Here is a 19,583-nt window from a genome sequence, read left to right as displayed (position 1 = left end):
GCTTGCAGGTGACAGCCTTAGAATTCAAGCATGAGGTATGGAGGGCTCATAGCTGGAGTAAACTTTGAAGTACTCAGGCTTTCTGATGAGCAGCTTGCTTCAGTATAGTCATAATGGTGTTCTTTGGCTCTCCCATCCATTTAGGGGCTGCTTTAGATTCTATTTGGCTATATGGCAATGCCTAATTCCCTGTTTCTGAGATCCAAACTGTAGCTCCACTCATATAAAAAAGTCATTTTATTAATAAAAAAATTCATTGATATGGAGTCCTTAGAAAGAGAAAATACTATGTTCTTGGCTTCAGATGGAAGGTACATTGTGAGATTAAAGGGGCTGTTATATATTGATTCTTTCCAACATAAAATTCTTGTACCTACCTAGGTTTGTGCTGCATGAATGAACTTGATCATATCTTTCTTTTCTGCCAAGGCAGTGATGCTGTTCACTGTCCAAATTCTAAAATTGATATGGCTCTTCAATATCATCTTATAAACCATATAATCCATTGGTTCTGAAACTCTTCCCTGATCTCAGAATCACATCCCTGAGCTCTTAATTCACAGTCCACTGTCTTCTCTCTACCAAGAATTCATTTATTCTATTGTCACCTGTTGAAATCTGGCCCATGACTCACAAAAAATCTTAGTTGATTTTCAAAACAAAAATTGTTTTTGGCTGCGTGCAGTGGCTTATGCCTGTAATCAGCACTTTGAGAGGGCAAGACTGGTGGATCATCGGAGGTCAGGAGTTTGAGATGAGCCTGCCAACATGGTGAAACCCCCTTTCTACTGAAAGTACCAAAATTAGTTGGGTGTGGTGGTGCATGCCTGTAATCCCAGCTCCTTGGGAGGCTGAGGCAAGAGAATAGCTTGTACCCAGGAGGCAGTGGTTGCAGGTAGCCAAGATTGTGCCACTGCACTCCACCCTGGGTGAAAAGAGTGAGCCTTTATCTCAAAAAAAAAAAAAAAGTTTTCCTTTTTTTCTTTGATCTTGTGGTATATATGTTGTTACTGTATTGCATATGCCATTATACCACTTACAGTATTCTACATACAATTACAATTCATACTTGAGTTTGAAATTCTTTGCAATACTATGTCTGAAATGACTTTGAATCTTCAACAATGCAGAATTTTACATACAATTTCATTCTACATTTCATCCATGATATCTGATCCGATATTAAAAACTATCTGAGGATAAGGACTTTATATCCTTCTATACTGTTTAGTAAATGATCAATCTGCCTTGCTGTGATAGTCAATGTAGCAAAAAATACATATTTTAGGTTTCTTCATAGGAAAAAGACATGGTATTTTATTAAGGCCTTTCTGTACTTTTACTTCATTACTATATAAATAAACCACAGATGAAAACCTGTGGCTATGATTTAATTATAGCTTAATACTCATTTGACAATTAAGTGCTAATATGTAATAGAATCAAAGGATTCTGCTGATACAATGAATAAAGGAACATATGTAAGTGATTCAAATATAGAGGCAAAATAGATATTAACATTTATTATGAGTAATTTGAATGAAACAATTACCATGATAAGAGAATGCAAGATGTTTAAGAAAGACTTCCATCATGCTGTGTTAGACAAAGCATTGTAGTCGACAACTGTAGTGGAGAGAAATCCTGATAGAATATTTCAATATGTTTTCAAAAAATATATTTCCTGGAGTTATCTCTTTTTTTATTATACTGTAAGTTCTGGGGTATATGTGCAGAACATGCAGGTTTGTTACTTAAGTATAAACATGCCATGGTGGTTTACTGCATCCATTCCCCCTGCCATCTACGTTAGGTATTTCTCCTAATGCCATCCCTCCCCAATCGCCCCACAGGCCCCAGAATGTGATGTTCCCCTTTCTGTGTTCATGTGTTCTCAATGTACAACACCCACTTATGAGTGAGAACATACAGTGTGTGTTTGGTTTTGTTTTCTTGTGTCAGTATGCTGAGAATGATGGTTTCCACCTTCATCCATGTCCCTGCAAAGGACATGAACTCATCCTTTTTTATGGCTATAGAGTATTTCATGGTGTATACATGCCATCTTTTCTTTATCGAGTCTATAATTGATGAGCATTTGGGTTGGTTCCAAGTATTTGCTGTTGGGACTAGTGCTGCAATAAACAGGTATGTGCATGTGTCTTTATAATAGAATAATTTATCCTTCGGTTATATACCCAGTAATGGGATTGCTGGGTCCAATTATATTTCTAGTTCTAGATCCTTGAGAAATCGCTACACTGTCTTCCACAATGGTGGAACTAATTTACACTCCCACCAACAGTGAAAAAGTGTACCTGTTTCTGCACATCCTCTCCAGTATCTGTTGTCTCCTGATTTTTTTAATGAATGCTATTCTAACTGGCATGAGATGGTATCTCATTGTGGTTTTGATTTGCATTTCTCTAATGACCAGTGATGATGAGCATTTTTTCATGTTTGTTGGCTGCATAAATGTCTTCTTTTGAGAAGTGTCAGTTCATATCCTCACCCACTTTTTGATGGGGTTTTTTTGATGTAAATATGTTTAAGTTCATTGCAGATTCTGAATATTAGCCCTTTGGTAGATGGGTAGTTTGAAAATTTTTTTTCCCATTCTGTTGGTTACTGGTTCACTCTAATGATAGTTTACTGTGCAGAAGCACTGAAGTTTAATTAGATCCCATTTGTCTACTTTGGCTTTTGTTGCCATTGCTTTTGGTGTTTTAGTTATGAAGTCCTTGCCCATGCCTATGTCCTGAATGGTATTGCCTAGGTTGTCTTCTAAGGTTTTATGGCATTAGGTCTTATGTTTAGATATTTAATCTACCTTGAGTTAATTTTTGTGTCAGGTGGAAGAAAGAAATCCTGTTTCATCTTTCTGCATATGGCTAGCCAGTTTTCCCAACACCATTTATTAAATAGGGAATTCTTTCTCCATTGCTTGTTTTTGTCATGTTTGTCAATGATCAAATGGTTGTAGATGTGTGGAGTTTTTTCTGAGGCCCCTGTTCTGTTCCATAGGTCTATATCTCTGCTTTGGTACCAGTACCATGTTGTTTTGATTACTGTAGCCTTGTAGTATAGTTTGAGGTCAGGTAGCATGATGCTTCCAGCTTTTTTTATGCTTTTGTTTAGGATTATCTTGGCTATGTGGGCTCTTTTTTGGTTCCATGTGAAGTTTAAGGTGTTTTTTTCCAGTTCTGTGAAGAAAGATAATGGTAGCCTGATGGGGATAACATTGAATCTGTAAATTACTTTGGGCAGCATGGCCATTTTCACAATATTGATTCTTCCTAACCATGAACATGGAATGTTTTTCCATCTGTTTGTGTCCTCTCCTTTAGCCATGGTTTGGGAGTTCACTCATGATTTGGCTCCATTTGTCAGTTATTGGTGTATTGAAATGCTTGTGATTTTTCACACTGATTTTGTATGCTGAGACTTTGCTGAAGTTGCTTATCAGCTTAAGGAAATTTTGGGCTGAGACAATGGGGTCTTCTAAATAAACAATCATGTCCTCTGCAAATAGAGACAATTTGACTTTCTCTTTTACTAATTGAAATACCCTTTCTTTCTTTTCTTGCCTGATTGCCCTCGCCAAACTTCTAATACTATGTTGAATAGCAGGGGTGATGGAGAACATCTTTGACCTGTGCCAGTTTTCAAAGGGAATGCTTCCAGTTGTGCCCATTTAGTATGACACTGGCTGGTACCATTTCTTCTGCAGCATATCAAGATGCTTATCAACCACTCCGGTGGATTCATCCCTGGGATACAACGCTGCTTCAACATATGCAAATCAATAAATGTAATCCATCACATAAGCAGAACCATGACAAAAAACACATGATTACTTCAATAGATGCAGAAAAGGCCTTCGACAAGTCTTAACAGCCCTTAATGCTGTTAAGCTCTCAATAAACTAGGTACTGATGGAATATGTCTAAAAACAGTAAGAACTATTTATGACAAACCCACAGCCAGTATCATACTGAATGGCCAAAAACGGTAAGCATTCCCTTTAAAAACCGGCACAAGAGAAGGATGCCTTCTCTCACTACTATTCAATATGGCCAGCTCAATCAGGCAAGAAAAAGAAATAAAGGGTATTCAGCTAGGAAAAGAGGAAGTCCAATTGTCTCTGTTTGTGGATAACATGATTACATATTTAGAAGACCTCATCATCTCAGCCCAAAATCTCCTTAAGCTGATAAGTAACTTCAGCAAAGTCTCAGCATACAAAATCAATTTGCAAAAATCAGAAGCATTCCTAAACACCAATAACAGCCAAATTATGAGTGAATTCTCATTCTCATTCACAACTGCTACAAAGAATAAAACAGCATGGTACTGGCACCAAAAGATATATATATGCATACATACACAGGTGCCAGAACCATGTATCTATATACATATATAGGTGTGCACCAGTACTGTGTGTGTGTGTGTGTAATATATACACACACATATATACAAACACACAGATGCCAGTACCATGTATGTATATACATATATGTGTATACCAGTACCATCTGTGTGTGAATATATATATATATATGCTGGCACCTATATATATTTATATACACACACACAGGTGCCAGTACCATGTATGTATATACATATATATGTGTATACCAGTACCATCTCTGTGTGTGTGTGTGTGTGTATATATATGTAAAATGTGTGTGTGTGTGTGTGTGTGTGTATATATATATATATATATATACACACACCCACGTTATATATACAAGCACATACAGGCACATTTTTAATATATATATACACATATGTGTATACCAGTACCATCTGTGAGTGTGTGTGTATATATATGTATATACATACATGGTACTGTTACATATTTTATATATATACACACACATGCATATACATGGTACTGGTATACACATATATGTATATACATACTGGCGTGTGTGTGCATGTATATACATACAAATATATATATACACACAAACTCACAGATGGTACTGGTATACACCTATATATGTATATACATACACAGTACTGGCACCAGTACCGTGTGTGTGTAGATATATACACACGTTTTATATATATATATATATATAGGCACATATTTTTTTATACATATATATACAGACACACACACACAGATAATACATGTATTGGTGCCAGTACCATGTATATATACACAGACACACAGATGGTACTGGTATACACATATATACACTGGTGCCAGTACCATGTATGTATATATAACATATAACGTGTGTATATATACACACACAGATGGTACTGGTATACACCTATATATGTATATACATACATTGGCACCTGTGTGTGTGTATATATATATGCACACACACACAGATGGTACTGGTATACACATATATATGTATATACACACACGGTACTGGCACACATACATGCACACACACATGCCAGTATGTATATACATATATATGTACTGGTACGTGTGTGTGTGTATACACACACACACAGTACTAGTGCAAGTACCATGTATATGTTTGTGTGTATATATAGGTGCCAGTATATATACACACAGATGATACTGGTATGCACCTATATATGTATATACGTACATTGTACTGGCACCTGTGTGTGTGTGTATATATATATATGCACACACATGGTACTGGCACCTGTATGTGTATATATATACTCACACACACAGATGGTACTGGGATACACATATATATGTACTGGCACGTGTGTGTGTACACACGTTATATATACTGGCACATACTTTATGTGTGTATATACACACACAGTACTAGTGCCAGTACCGTGTATATATATATAGGTGCCAGTATATATACACACAGATGGTACTGGTATACACCTATATAGGTATATACATATATAGTACTGGCACCTGTTTGTGTGTATATGTACACACACCCTAATGGAACAGAACAGAGGCCTCAGAAATAACACCACACATCTACTATGGTCTGATCTTTGACAAACCTGACTAAAACAAGCAATGGGGAAATGATTCTCTATTTAATAAATGGTGTTGGGAAAACTGGCTAGGTAGATGCAGAAAGATGAAACTGGATTTCTTTCTTACATTTAAATCTTTAAATTAACATTGAGTTAAATTTTGTGTAACATGTAAGACCTAAAACCAGAAAAAACATAGAAGAAAACCTAGGCAAAACCATTCAGGACATAGGCATGGGCAAAGACTTCATGACGAAAACATGAAAATTAATGGCAACAAAAGCCAAAATAGAGAAATGGGATCTAATTAAACTTAAGAGCTTCTGCACAGCAAAAGAAAATATCCTCAGAGTGAACTGGCAGCCTACAAAATGGGAGAAAATTTTTGCAGTTTACCCATCTGACAAAGGGCTAATATCCAAAATGTACAATGAACTTAAACAAATTTACAGAAAATAACCCCATCAAAAAGTGGGTAAAGGATATGAACAGACATTTCTCAGAAGAAGACATGTATGTAGTCAACAAACATGAAAAAAGCTCATCATCATGGGTCATTAGAGAAATGCAAATTAAAACTAGAATGAGATAACATTTCATGCCAGTTAGAGTGGCAATCATTAAAAATCAGGAAACAACAGATGCTGGAGAGGATATGGAGAAATAGGTACATTTTAACATTGTTGGTGGGAGTGTAAATTAGTTCAACCATTGTGGAAGACAGTGTGGCTATTCCTCAAGGATACACAACTAGAAATATAATTTGACCCAACAATCCCATTACTGGGCATATACCCAAAGGATTATACATCATTCTACTATAAAGGTACATGCACAGGTGTGTTTACCACAGCACTATTCTCAATAGCAAAGACTTGGAACCAACCCAAATGCCCATCAATGATAGACTGAGACTGGACAAAGAAAATGTAGTACATATACACCATGGGATACTATGCAGCCATAAAAAAGAATGAGTTCATGTCCTTTGCAGGGACATGAATGTGGCTGAAAACCATCATTCTCAGCCAACTAATACAAGAAGAGAAACCAAATTACTGCATGTTCTCTCTCGTAAGTGGGAGTTGAACAATAAGGACACATGGACACAGGGAGGGGAACATCACACACTGGGGCCTGTCAGCGTGTGAAGGACTAAGGGATAGATGACATTAGGAGAAATATCTAATGTAGCTGATGGGGTGTTGGGTGCCGTATAACACCATGTCATAGGTATAAATCTATAACAAAACTGTACATTCTGCACATGTACCCCAGAACTTAAATTATAATTAAAAAAAAAACAACGAGCAAGCGTGAAGGCATCTGCCAAGATGTCTAGGCAGATCTGTAAATGAAAATATAAGAATGCTAGAAATTAAAAACATAATCACTAAAATTTAAAAGCTCAGTGTATGGATTAAATAAGCGATTAGATACTGGGGAGATTCCTGAAACTATAGACCTGAATAATTCAGTAGCATGATATACAGTAAGATAAAGAAATAGAGATGGGGAAGGTGTGAAAATGAAAAGTTATGTCCAGAGTTTCAGGAAAAAGATAGAAAAATGAGGGAGAGGTTATATGAAGAAATAATGGGAATTTCCAGAACTGACAAAAATGTGATTCTGCAGATAAAAGAATTGTATATAGCAAGTAAGGTAAATAAAGTGCGTGTGTACTTATCACTTTACAGTGGAAGAACAGAACACCAAAGACAAAGTGTTAATTACAACAGAGAAAAAACATAAATGGTGTCTAAAGGAGCAGCAAGAAAATTTAAAGGAAATGCTTGAGAGAGAAAGGGTATATGGAAGAAAAACATTGTTTCTATCCTTATCCAGGAAATGTCATTCATAAACAGTGCAACATTGGTTTTCTTCTAGATAAATGATGGTACTCTTTCGATGGAAACAAACAACCAAGTGCTTTCTGGAATAACTTTATGAATACAAAATATAACACAAATATAAAAAGGAAAATGGACTGTCATTATTCTTGATATGTTTGTGATATATTTATCTGCTCATTTTGAAAATACAAGTATTTGGACATCCCATTTATAATTGACTTGTGAAGAAATATCTCTCAGTAGAAAATAAATGGAGTTGTAACTTAGGAAAGTAACATTAGGTTACCAAATTTCATATTCAAGCAGTATTAAATTCCTATTCAAGATACATGTTTTTGTAACTTAAACTTTCCTACCAAGCACTTCTTTATGCTTCCCCTGGAACCATATGCATATAATTTGAAAAGGTGCACCCTCAGCAGTAAAGGGCTAGGGTCCACCTTCTAGGACTCACCTCCCCTTCTGTAGACTGCAAATGGAGCTCCTTCCTGCAGGTGGCCTTGAAGTCTCCTGCAGCAGCACTCACCTGGACCCCACGAGGAGCTTCCATGATCAAGGATCTGGTGGGTGATTCAAGCCTAAGAGAAAAACAAACAAAAAATCACTAATAGAAAAGAAAATTTTTGATAAACCAAGAGACCACATTACCCAACTTAAAAGAACCACCAGACAAACATACAAACCAGACAGGCATAAAGAGTCCTGTCATTTTAAGCAAAGATAAAATGAGTTTTAGAAAATGTTTTTATGGACTTACCTATTTTTTGGCTCTTTATACAAATCTACATTTATTCTCACCATGATGATTTATTTATGGTTTGTCATTTCCCTCAATACTCATGAAAAGTAGGGTGTGATAAGTATACTTGCTAACATTTTTAATAGAACACTAATATTAATGATGAAGGTTTAATAAAAAAAATTACTACAATTTAGGATGTAGATGTATATGTTCCTCCATAAAGAGTCCCTATCTTGTAAAGATAAATGCTTTAATGAAAATCATTAATATTGCAAACTTTCAGGCACGTACAGTCAGAATTTTGTGAGCTCAAAAATTTTCAGAGTACTCATTAATGAAAAAGACATTTCCTACATCAACTGACTCTTTTGGCTCAGTGAAATGTCTACAGAATGAGTCACATCAGTCTGGGAAACAAAAATCAATAGGAGGGTAATATACAAGTACAAATGTGATTGAAGGTTGGCTACATAAATCACGATGGTAAAAAAACAAGTGTTTTAGACAGTCATGTCTACAAAAAAAAAAGAGTTGGGAGGCAGTTTTCAAATTATCTACAAATGTAATACTAGGAAAAAAGCCAAAGTGACAGAATACAGGAGCTAGAATGCAGTGGTAAAAAGTCCTAGTTTGAGAAGAGGTAGGATCCATACCTTGGACTTTTTAGATCAGCTCTCTGCCTTGGGGATGCAGCTGCCTGTGCTCCCCTTGAGCACAGGACTTTAAGACGAGGGTATCCTCAGACTCACATTCAAACTCTTGCCCAATGCAACTAGTTTTGTTTTTGTTTTCTGAGGCAATGAATTCAGAGTTGTTTTGTAGAAAGAACCACATCAAATGGTTAGGTCTCTGGAGTTCAGCTCCCTCTCAGCAGGGACAGCATACTTAAAGGCTTAAAAGTGATACTGAAGGAGTAGAGCCAGCATATAGAAGTGGTTTCGACCTTTCATTTTCTCTTTTTTTCACTCACCAAAGCAGCTTTAAAACTTTAATCCTTATGGGCCATTTGGACATCTATCTTCGTATAATCCCTGGAGTGGTGAGGTTTTGAATATATCTATTTTTAAGAAACATCTGTATTTTTTTAACAAAATTCCTCATATTTTCCATAGAATATTTGAAAACTTGAAGCACTCGTAATCCTATTAACTTATAAAATTTACTATTAGCATTTTATGCATCGTATTTAAATGTCAAAATTTGAATGCTAAAATGTATGTTTTATCACTGATTACCCCTGATATACAACCATTCTGGAACTACCTAGTAAACAGACTCTTAGCAGCACAGTATCAACAAATAAATATTGCCCCACTTCTCTCTTGTAGTGAAACTCTCTTGTTCACTGAGGAGGATTTTGCAGACTATCTGACTTATAGTAGAGGTTTTCAATTAAACTATTCACTTTATTATAAAATATTCTCTGAAAAAGCCTGTTGAAAAAAAAAAGCCAGGTTTATTGGCATTACTTGTGGATTTCTATGTAATTTGTCAATTAAATTAGTGAATTACAATTGTATTCATTTTGAAAGCATTATAGCAAATATGGCAGTGAGTTTCAGACTAGCTTTCACAGTGGGTAGCTAGGATTATTATAGCAGAAAGAAGGATTAAATTTAACTCAAGTCTCTCTACCACCTGTTTTGTAAAGCATTCTGTTTGTTTGCGGTGTTTATATACCAACGATGCAACAAGATAGTGTTTTTAAGGTGTTATGAAACTATCAAATATAAAAATCTGTGGCCTAAATCTCTAGAGTTCTCAACATTCTGAGAAGAGAGAATTCAGATTTTAAGAGAACCTAAGTTGCAAGATGCAATTATTAAATACTAACTTAAGCAGAACTTAAACATCAGAAGAAACAAAGGGAAGGAAAAGGAAAGGGAAGAAAAGCAAAAATCCTATTTATCACAATGTTCTTCTCATAGGCAGAACATCAGCCAAGTGATTTACACCTTTATTTAAGAAATGTCTCAGGACAAAATCCTGACTGCTTAATAAATGGATATTTTTTGTTTGAGTACATTAATGATGTGTATGTGAGCTATGTGTTTCTAGAGATGAACTCGAAACCTGCAAGCCTTAATATTTCTGTTTTAAGCTGCATTTTTGCAAGAATGAGAATTATGAAAAGATGCCAACTATATGGTTAAATATTAATTCATTTTATGGAATCCAAGTGGAGATTATTTTCTTATTCATGGAGTAGTTAATGAATCTGAGATCCAAAACAATTTTTGGAAAATGGACACTGTATAATTAGTATCATTACTTTTTATCATAGGTGCATAAACTCTTCAAACAGTAGTAACTTAACTATATATTAATGTAAGAAATAAAAAAGAAAGGCCGGGCGCTGTGGCTCAAGCCTGTAATCCCAGCACTTTGGGAGGCCGAGGAAGGTGGATCACGAGGTCAACAGATCGAGACCATCCTGGTCAACATGGTGAAACCCCGTCTCTACTAAAAATACAAAAAATTAGCTGGGCATGGTGGCACGTGCCTGTAGTCCCAGCTACTCAGGAGGCTGAGGGAGGAGAATTGCCTGAACCCAGGAAGTGGAGGTTGTGGTGAGCCGAGATCGCACCATTGCACTTCAGTCTGACTCTGTCTCAAAAAAAAAAAAAAAAAGAAAGAACTGGGCAATTCTGAGCAAATGTACTATTATGTCTATTAACCCTTTAACATGTATGTTTTAGCCCTTTAAAATATAGACTCCATACTGCAAAACAGTATAAAAAAAAAGCAACAAAACAAAATCTGAGAAAATCCAGTTTTAAATTCCACATGAAAACTAGCACAGAACTTGAGAAATAGTAAACACTCACCAAACATCTGCTGAATAAATAAGTTATAGAAACCCACTACATTTCTTCACCAAAGCATTATCAATATTCTATTAATGTAATGAACTTTGAATGCTTTTTTTTCCTAGTCTTTTTTTCTTGACAATAACAAAACCAAAGAAAACATGGATACTTACTCCCAAAACTATTTCATTGTCTTGGCCAACCAATGTCACCTTGTTGATTAGAACTAGGCATCAACTAACAGTACTTACTGCTCTGGAAGGAAAATTGTCAGCAAGGCCTGTAAAGTTTTTCTCAGACACACTGCTTTTATTCTTCATTACAGAAATAAATAATTGAATACCTACATAATTACTGTATTTTACTTCTGTTTCAGTTTGGAAATTTAGTAACACTTATCTTAGGGGTTGCCAGTCTGCGTTGAGAACTAGCTGGTAACTCCAGCTTAGTGCAATGTTTAAATAATGATGACTAATCGGAATATAAAAAGCAGAAACACTATATACTAATTATAATATTCACATTTTCTCTTATGAATTTTGAAATATGTCAGCAAGATAAAGTAGCAGTTGATTCTTATTCCTTTTGATAGACTCTACATAGTATAAATTAAAAAATGTTACTAAAATGTTAGAAATAAATATTTCTATAATAAATTTAAATACATTTTAAAATACTTACATAAATTTAGTAATATTTTAAAAAATTTCTTCAATAAATTAACCAGCTGTTTCTATATTAAAACACAGATTAAAAACAATTGGAAAAGTGCTATTCACATTTGTCTCTGAATTACAATAATAACTGTAGCCACTTCCCTTATATCCCATTTATTTAGTTAATGTCCTCATTATTCAGCTTTGCTAAGTTTCAGCAATGCAAATAAACATTTATTGCAGCTAGGATGTGTAAGATACAGTGCTGGCTGCTAGAGCACTAAGGATAAACAAGGGAGATGTGTATCCTGTTCTAAAGGAAATTTTGTTAGGAGAAGAAAGATACGATACATTTTTGCAAAAGTTGTTCAATTCCTACCTGAAAAAAAGCATCATAAATGAAGACTACGGCACCCTATGAGATGCTGTTTACACACATTCCTCAGCACTCCTAAATATCTAGGATTTCTTTGCTCTTCTAAAATAAGTCTTGGTCCTTGAAGGAGGCCACTTTTTTTTCCCTAATATTGTTCACTAGCTAGTTTGAATCTGTATTACTCAAGTAGTGAGAAACTGAGTTCTTTAGGAAATTTTATCACAGAATTCTAAAGGACTACAAAATTTACTGTTGTAAAAGTATGGTTTTATTGCCTTAAAGATTTCCAGCTTTATTTTCTTGTTTGCATCTGAGTATGTGTACAGTCATCCAATGGGAAGGGATAAACACCAATCCATATGAAATAAAAAGGTCTTTTAACTTTATATATACATATAGCTTCCCAAGACAGCAACTGTGTCACCCAGAATACTTTGATCCAATTTTACAAGTGACTTTTAATATGCGATTAATTTTCATTAGCACTATTTGTGTCTTTCCTTTTCCTATACAATTGTGTGTTTTAGAATGTAATTTAGTTATCATAAATCAATTATTATTAAGCCATAAGCCATCATTAATCGCCAAATCTTAGGTATTGAATTAAAAGCATCCACTGAGCAGTTTTGTATTAGGGATCCATCCACTGAGCAGTTTTGTATTAGGGATCCAGATTTTAATATTTCTAATGTAGTCAACCATAGTAATAATGATCCTGGAAAGAATTCCATATAATGTTGGAATTTTCTGCATAGTAAGAGCTTTTACATATAATGCCTCTTAGAACCATCACAGTGTCAGGAAGCAGCATATTCTATTGGAAATATTAGACTGAGGAACCATTCATAGACCAATTAAGTTCTGCCATTTTCTGATTAGATTCCATTTGCTTCCATATTTTCTGCTATATACTGCTGTGATCATTTGTAGCTTTCTCAATTCTCTATTTGCCCTGTTTTTATGTGTATATGTCATATATAAGATTTTTCAGCATTCCTTTTTGCTTTTTTTGTTTGTTTGTTTTTAGAGATGGTATCTTGCTGTGTTGCCCAGGCTGGAGTACAGCACTATGATCATTGTTGACTGAAGCCTCAACTTCCTGGACCCAAGCAATCCTCTGGTCTTAGCCTCCTAACTTGGACTACACATGTGCACCAGCATGCTTGGCTAATTTTGTTTTTATTTTTTATTTTTTGTAGAGACAGGGTCTCACTATGTTGCCAGGTCTTGAACTTCTGATCTCATCTCAAGTTATCCTCCTACCTTGGCCTCCCAAAGTGCTGAGATTACAGGTGTGAGCCACTGTGCCCAGGCTCAGCAACCCTATGTTTATTAGTTGCTCTCACTTACTCTACCTTTGCCTTTTCTTTTCCACATTCTTCCTGTGTAATGTACTCAGTTTTGTATTTATTGTAAATATATTGGAGGAAACACTAATTGTTTATTTTACTGCTTCATATATTAAGGATTATCAATAATGATGGAATTTACGGCACAGGTATAAAAGGAATGCTTACCTGAGATCTTGAGATGGCTCTGCTCTGATGTGTGGCGTCTCCACAGAGTGCCCAAAAACAGCTCCTTCAGTGCCTGGGGGTAGCATGAATATATAGCAGTCAGTATAAGAAAGTTCACACAGTGGCTTTCATCTCTATTTTTATGTATCAAATATTCTTCCAAAAGAGAGAAAACTTAAAATAGGTATATATGATGTATTAATTTGTTTTCACACTGCTGATAAAGACCTACCTGAGACTGAGACCTAACTGAGACTGAGAAGAAAAAGAGGTTTAATTGGACTTACAGTTCCACATGTCTGGGGAAGCCTGGGAATCATGGAGGAAGGAGAAAGGCACTGCATGTATGGCAGTGGCAAGAGAAAAATGAGGAAGATGCTAAAGCAGAAACCTGATAAAACCACCCATGAGATTTATTCACTACCATGAGAACATTATGGGGGAAACTGCCCCCAGGATTCAAATTATCTCCCATGGGGTCCCTCCCACAATATGTGGGCATTATGGGAGTACAATTTGAGATAGATTTGAGTGGGGACACAGTGCCAAACGATATTACAAGATATGAATGTGAAGACTTGAAAGAATATCATCAGGTAGAGAAGAGTCAAGCAAGGTAAATACAAATGTCAATATATTAACTGATTTTAAAATTATTTATAAAAGTCAAGAGTAAGTGAGAATTCCCATTCAAGAACAAAAGCTCATCTTTGTCCCCTGCCTTATTTTCCAATTAAAAGAAATTGAGGGAGGGATAAGTCACAATACCAAATTCTACATTTCTATAATTAATAGCAGGTCATGAATAAAAATGTGGAGGTGAATTCTACTTTATCCTACTATTGGTTTTTAAAGACATAGCCTCATAGATGTCTAGCAGTTCTTCTACATAGAGCTACCACCTTTGATTACAGTAACCACCAACCGACAGAGAACATGTCATGTTACTTTGACCTCTCTAGAGTTAGGGCTTTATCTAAAACCATGAACTGCTTTATTTCATTTTGTTATAGTTGTTTTCATATGGGATCATAATTTTCTGAAGAGGTTATATACTCTAATATCTTCCTCAAGAGGCTGAATGATATTCTATCTATCTCAACTTTGATTTATTAATATACTTGTTTTTCCAGATTCCTATAGCTTTTTCATAATTTATCTGAACAAAATGGAAGGATTCTTCTGTTTCCAAAATGAAGTGAAAAAAAAAGTTCCAAATAAGATGACATTAACAAAACCTCTTTTTCTTGTGTGTGTAATTTTGCATAAACATCTTTGATTTTCACCCTCAAAAAAACATTTATTTTGTTTTTTGGTCTAATCTTAAAACTTCTTGGTGTAAGAACCTCATGTCTGTTCCATCAGTGGCCACAACACTAGCTAAATTATACAATATGATTTAAAAATATATAAATTTTAAGCATACAAAACAAATGTGTTTTGTCTAATGAGAAAAATCATGTAAAATATATTAATTCAAGAGGCAATGATGAAATTGCCACTAGGAAATTAAAGCTAAAATTCCAATTCCTTAAAAATAAATTGCTATATAAGGAAATGTATTAGAACCCTCAGATGACTCCTTGCATAATACAGCAGGAGAGACCTTGATCATAAATAAAAGAGGTTTTATTTTTTCAAAACTGTATGATTCCATCTATACTTTGATTCTGAAAGTAAACGTATGAGGTTCTGCTGCAGTAAACCCTTGAGATTACAGATTTCTGCTTATCAGCTAAAAGCTATCATCATTTGTTGAAGTAGACTGTGGGATATACAGTCCTTGTTTTTCAGACTTTTTTCACAAATTTTGAGAAATTATTTATTTAAGGGGTTTATTCTTTTGATATTTTGGAAAATATTTATTTCTTCAAGTGGAACATTCCTTAAAATGGGCCTTTAAAAGTGAAACAGGAGTTTGAAGTAACACTAATTTTGTGATTACAGTGGGGATAGCAGTCAAAAGAATATTCTAAGATATATATTTGTATATCTCAAAGAGAGACTCTGGCATTTTGTAATATATACAAACCAGAAAATATAGTTATCCACGTGCAAAGTTCAAAAATTAATTTCCACTCTTGCATGATTATGAAATTTCCCAGATAAGGTGACAGAAATATGATTAAACATCAATAATACTATTTATTTCAAATATATAATTGTACTTAGTAACTAAGCACAAAATATATCAATGAAAATAAAAATAGGTCATCAAAATTTAAATGTTTAATGAGAATTAAAAACTGATTGATAGAGATCTCAATTCTGAATTCCAATATAAAATCATCATTTTTAAAGGATTTTTCAGGAAATAAGTATGTAATCATGCCACTTAAAGGGTGAAATTGTAAACTAAATAATGTAAGTGATTAACAAAATGCAGGGATCTAGAAAAGGAAAAATTCACTCTCCCTATTTTTGTCCTGAATGAGCCAAAGATACAAAATTAATAAGCAACACAGATAATCTTAAAGGAAATCAGTAAGGGCCAATAAAACCACCCGAACTAGATATGTACTTTAACAGCATAAAAAAAAAAAAAAAATCAGAATATGCACAATGGCTCATGCCTGTAATCCCAGCACTTTAGGAGGACAAAGAAGGCAGATGACTTGAGGCCAGCAGTTCCAGATCATCCTGGCCAACATGGTGAAACCCCATCTCCACTAAAGATACAAAAATTAGCTGGGCATGGTGGTGTAAACCTGTAGTCACAGTTGCTCAGGAGTCTGAGGCAGGAGAATAGCTTGAACCTGGGAAGCATAGGTTGCAGTGAGCCGAGATACCTGAGATTGCACCACTACACTCTAGCCTGGGCAACAGAGGGGGACTCTATCTAAAAGAAGAAAAAAAAAATTACAAATTTTCAATCCATGGGAGAGATATTTTTAACATGCAGACTAGTAGAGTTGTAAGATTTAGCAATTAAAAATATATGACAATTTGAATTTCAGATAAACATCAAATCATTTTTAGTATAAGTATAGGATATTGACAGATGATGTACTTATCCTAAAAACATGTCTTGAATAATCAAATAAATTCAAAATTAATAAGGCATCATGTACTCTGTCTGGAAATCCTAACCCTTTGTCAACATTCGTTTGGTACATAAGGGCAGATCTTTTCTTCAAGAAAAGAAAGACTGTGTCACGAATTCTCATATCATAGGCTCTAGAAACCATAGAAACAAAAAAGGATAGACATGAAAAGGACAAAAGGCACATAACAGACACATATTAATATTAAACTTATTGAATAAATAAATGTTTGTTTTCCATTGCTATTGTAAGGGGTCTTCAAAAGGGTACAATGATCAGTACTGTTTGATTATATAGTCCTGTAAAGGATGTTTCAGATAATGTAAACCTACTACAATGTTATAAGACATAGGGAAACATACTATTAACTATTGCAATTGTCAGAAAAAAATGAGGTAAGAAAATTCAGGTTCAAAAGTAATAGAAGCCATTCTTATGATAATTTCTGGCGTCTGCAGGAATAAGGATAACATATTCTGCTTTGCTGGAAATGAGAAAAGGCAGATATGGATTATTGTCCTACTTTATATTTAAAGACAGTTTAAGACATAAGGATACTACCCTTTACATAAAATGCCACAACCTCAAAAACAAATTATTAAATGTAAGCACCTCTTCTGATGTGGCTATCTATATTCTAAATGCTATCTATACTATAAGTGTTATATCCTATGCTACTTATTATTCATCCATTGACATTCATATATTTTTTTTACAGAAGTCACTGGTCCCAGAAGAAGAGGTAGCACAAGCAAAGGAAACCCAAGGAGAAGCACCAGAAAGAAGGAAAATAACCAAGAAAGGCAGGAACACATCACATTGAGAAAAAGAAAGGCAGGAAATTATATTTTTAAGTTACTTTATCTGATATTTGCCAAAAGAGAACTTTCACTGGTCTGTAGTTTTTCAATAAAATTAACTATGATGATGAATATTTTTGAGGTGTGTTTTTTTTTTGATTTGGGGGAAAAGGGGGGAATTAATTTTATGTAGATATCAACCTGGTGTGAAAGAGAAACTACAAAAGGAATTCAGAGACCACGAGTCAAAGGTTAACAAAACATAGGTATCTATACTTCCAGCCCTATGGCACTTCACAGGAATCTTAGGCAGCATTTCAAATTCCTAAACCAGAATAGGGATGAGGTGCAGGGCTATTTGTCTAGCTCTCAAGGGACAGAGAGATTCTTATTTGTTTATCATCTTCAAATTTGTGTGTTAGTGAATATATTCAAACTTTTCAGAAGTCTCCCTACCTTACTTTCTTTTTCTTGATTTGCATCTGTTGTCCCAAATCTAAATTGGCATTAAAATCTAGATGAACTGGGAATAGATTTGTTTTATTCCCAGGTTTGCTTATAGTTTGTTTTTAACTCTCAGCTAAGTATTTAAAGCCCTCTGGTTTTTGTTTGTAAAATTAGGCTCCAAATAACATGATCTCTAAGGTATTTTCAACTTCTACCAGAGTTACACGATGTTTTTTCAAACATGTCAAAACTTATATACTAATAACTCTTCTCATTCCTCCTTAAATATAAGGGGAAATGAGTTTGCTCCTCCAAACCAACAGAAAATTATTTTGGTGAAATAATGGGGTAATAATACTGGAAGAAACATTAGTTGGTATTTCTTTTATTCCATTAAAAAGGGTTCCTGAGGTTGCTGGCAAGATGGCCAAATAGGAACAGCTCTGGTGTGCAGTTCCCAGCAAGATCAACGCAGAAGGTGGGTGATCTCCACATTTCCAGCTGCAGTACCTGGTTCATATCATTGGGACTGGTTGGACAGTGGGTGCAGCTCAAGGAGGATGAGCCAAAGCAGAGTAGGGCATCGCCTCACCCGGGAAGCACCAGTGGCCAGCAAACTCCCTCTTCTAGCCATGGGAAGCCATTAGGGACTGTTCCGTGCACACCAGCACAGATACTGTGCTTTTCCCATAGTCTTCACAACCTGCAGACCAAGAGATTTGCTCCAGTGCCTACAATACCAGGGCCCTGGGTTTCCAGCACAAAACTTGGAGCTGTTTGGGAAGACACCAAGCTAACTGCAGCAGTTTTTTTTTTCTCATATGCCAGTAGCACCTGGAATGCCAGCGAGACAGAACCATTCACTCCCCTGGAAAGAGGGTTGAAGGCAGGGAGCCAAGTGATCTGGCTCTGTGGGTCCCACTCCCATTAACACCAGCAAGCTAAGATCCACTGGCTTGAAATTCTCACAGCCAGCACAGCAGTCTGAGCTCAACCTGAAATGTTCAAGCTTGGTGAGGGGAGGGGCATTAGCCATTGCTGAGGCTCAAGTAGGTGGTTTTAACCTCAGTGTAAACAAAGTTGCAGGGAAGTTCAAACTGAGTGGAGCCCACGGCAGCTCAGCAAGACCTCTGCAGGCAGACTGTGTCACTAGACTCCCTCCTCACTGGGCAGGGCATCTCTGAAAAAAACAAAAGGACTTATAAATAAAACTCCCACCTTCCTGGGACAGAGTGCCTGGGAAAAGAGGCAGTTGTGGGTACAGCTTCAGCAGACTTAAACATCCCTGCCTGGCAGCTCTGAAAAGAGGAGCAGATCTCCCAGCACAGGGTTTCAGCTCTTGCCTCCTCAGGTGACTCCCTGACCCCCATGTATCCTGACTAGGAGACACTT

The 19,583-nt window shown here is 35.6% G+C and overlaps 1 protein-coding gene and 1 long non-coding RNA gene across 3 annotated transcripts in view; one reads left to right on the top strand and one right to left on the bottom strand.

The window, feature by feature from the left end:
• LOC108588015 (uncharacterized) overlaps positions 1–17,873 on the top strand; it is a 571,409-nt gene extending 553,536 nt beyond the window's left edge. For both annotated transcript variants that reach the window (XR_013525581.1, XR_013525580.1), the window contains exon 9: positions 17,663–17,873. This is a non-coding gene — a long non-coding RNA (uncharacterized LOC108588015). The remainder of the gene's footprint in view (positions 1–17,662) is intronic.
• Positions 1–19,583, bottom strand: part of SGCZ (sarcoglycan zeta) — a 1,232,742-nt gene that overhangs the window by 9,248 nt on the left and 1,203,911 nt on the right. The window contains exons 6-7 of the mRNA XM_002807483.6: positions 13,901–13,973; positions 8,254–8,377 (exon numbers count right to left, since the gene is read on the bottom strand). Of these exons, the coding sequence (XP_002807529.4) occupies positions 8,254–8,377; positions 13,901–13,973 (197 nt within the window). The remainder of the gene's footprint in view (positions 1–8,253; positions 8,378–13,900; positions 13,974–19,583) is intronic.

Source organism: Callithrix jacchus, chromosome 13, assembly GCF_049354715.1.
Source record: "Callithrix jacchus isolate 240 chromosome 13, calJac240_pri, whole genome shotgun sequence".
Classification (NCBI taxonomy): domain Eukaryota; kingdom Metazoa; phylum Chordata; class Mammalia; order Primates; family Cebidae; genus Callithrix; species Callithrix jacchus.
Note: the sequence above shows the minus strand (reverse complement) of the source record. Positions and strands in the feature narration are given on the sequence as shown.